The sequence below is a fragment of the Merops nubicus genome, unplaced genomic scaffold, assembly GCF_000691845.1.
Source record: "Merops nubicus isolate BGI_N331 unplaced genomic scaffold, ASM69184v1 scaffold33478, whole genome shotgun sequence".
Lineage (NCBI taxonomy): Eukaryota > Metazoa > Chordata > Aves > Coraciiformes > Meropidae > Merops > Merops nubicus.
In genome coordinates, this window is record NW_008626927.1 from 6,844 (window position 1) to 9,013 (window position 2,170).

At 61.0% G+C, this 2,170-nt stretch overlaps 1 protein-coding gene across 1 annotated transcript in view; it reads left to right on the forward strand.

Moving 5' to 3' along the window:
- Positions 1 to 2,170, forward strand: part of LOC103778576 — a gene marked incomplete at both ends in the record, with an annotated part of 9,301 nt that overhangs the window by 6,717 nt on the left and 414 nt on the right. The window contains 1 exon segment of the mRNA XM_008946167.1: positions 68 to 2,153. Within this exon segment, the coding sequence (XP_008944415.1) occupies positions 68 to 2,153 (2,086 nt within the window).

Sequence of the window (2,170 nt, forward strand, 5' to 3'; positions counted from 1 at the left end):
CTCGCCGGAGCCCCGGAGCTGTTTTCCGAGCCGGGGAAGAGAGACCCGGGGATTTTTTTTTCCCCAGCTCCCCAGCGCCTGCTGCGTCCCGGGACGGACGCGCACGGACATGGAGAGCATCAGGCTCCAGCGACCCGCCTGGAAATGGCAAGTACTGAGTTTGTTTTCCCTCTTCGGCTGGGGCTGGGTCTCCGGGCAGATCCGCTACTCGGTGGTTGAAGAATCTGAGGTGGGAACCGTGGTAGGGAACGTGGCCCGGGACCTGGGCTTGAAGGTGGAGGAGCTGCCAGGTCGCAGGTTGCGCCTGGGCTCAGAGGAGAGCCAGCGTCACTTTGCCGTGCGCCTGGACAGCGGAGCGCTGGTGCTGAGCCAGCAGCTGGACCGGGAGCGGCTGTGCGGAGCGGCTGCCAGCTGCGTGCTGTCGGTGCAGGTGGTGACGGAGACCCCCCTGCAGCTCTTCCGCCTGGAAGTGGAGATCCTGGATCTGAACGACAACTCCCCGAGTTTCCCCACCGCTCACCGCACCCTGCGCATCGCTGAGTCCGCCACGGTGGCTGCGCGCTTCCCCCTGGAGAGCGCCCAGGACCCCGATGTGGGCATCAATGCCGTGGGCTCCTACAGGCTGAGCCCCAACTCACACTTCTCCTTGGACGTCAAGCAGCAGCAGGATGGCAAACTCTTCCCAGAGCTGGTGCTGGAGCGTGCCCTGGACCGGGAAGAGCAGCCAGAACTGCAGCTGGTGCTGACGGCCGTGGATGGGGGAAGCCCGGCTCGCTCGGGCACGGCGCAGATAACTGTTCTGGTCCTGGATGTCAATGATAATGCGCCCACCTTTGATCGTGCCACATACAAGGTGAAAGTCCCAGAAAACACACCTGTGGGGGCCCTGCTCCTCCGGCTCAACGCGTCTGACCCCGATGAGGGCCCCAATGGGGAGACGCAGTACTCTTTTGGGGTTCACACCTCTGACTCCGTCCAGAGGCTCTTCACCCTGGATCCCCGCAGTGGTGAGATCCGGGTGAATGGAGCCCTGGACTTTGAGGAATCGCCTTTCTATGAGATCTACGTGCGTGCCCATGACGGGGGGGTTCCGGAGATGGAGGGCCACTGTGTACTGCAGGTGGAAGTGGAGGATGCCAATGACAACCCCCCCGAGGTGCTGCTCACCTCCCTGCTACGAGTACTTGAAGACCCCCCCCCAGAGACTGTTGTGGGGCTCTTCAATGTACGGGACCGAGACTCAGGGGCAAATGGGGATGTGAGCTTGGAGATCTCCCCCGATGTGCCTTTTGCCATCAGGTCCCTTCAGAACCATTTCTCCTTGGTCACCCAGGAAAGCCTGGACCGAGAGTCCACCTCACAGTACATAGTGGAGCTTATCGCAGAGGATGGTGGGTCTCCTGCCCTCACCACGACTCTCACGCTGCTCCTCAATGTATCTGATGTGAATGACAACCCCCCACGCTTCTCACAGCCCTCCTATGATGCCTTCATCCCAGAGAACAACCCACCTGGCTCCCTGCTGTGCACTGTCTCTGCCTCAGACCCCGATGATGGGGCTAATTCCCGGCTTGTTTACTCCATAGAGAGTGGCCAAGTGCAGGGTGCTCCCACCTCTTCCTTTGTCCATATCAACCCTGACAATGGCAACCTCTACGCACAGCGCACCTTTGACTTTGAGCTGCTGCAGGTTCTGCCGGTTTCTGTGGCCGTGCGGGACTCAGGGTCCCCCCCGCTCTATGCCAACGTTACTGTCTACATCTTCGTGCTGGACCAGAATGACCACCCCCCCACCATCCTGCATCCTGCCAGTGACGACAACGACCCGGCACCTCAGAGGGTCCCGCTGTCTGCCCCACCGGGCTACCTGGTTGCCAAGGTGACAGCAGTGGATTTGGATGCTGGGCACAATGCTTGGCTCTCCTACCACCTGCTGCCACAGTCCACTGACCCCTCCTTGTTCCATGTGTCGCTGTACACTGGGGAGGTGCGGATGGCACGTGCCCTCCAGGACACCGATGTGGAGCTGCAGCAGCTCATCATCCAGGTGATGGACAATGGTGACCCACCGCTCTCCACCACTGTCACCATCACCGTGGCCCTGGAGGAGATGGCCCTGGAGGAAAGCTACAAACCTCAGAATTTCCTGGCTGGTGCCAAGGAGAAGCCA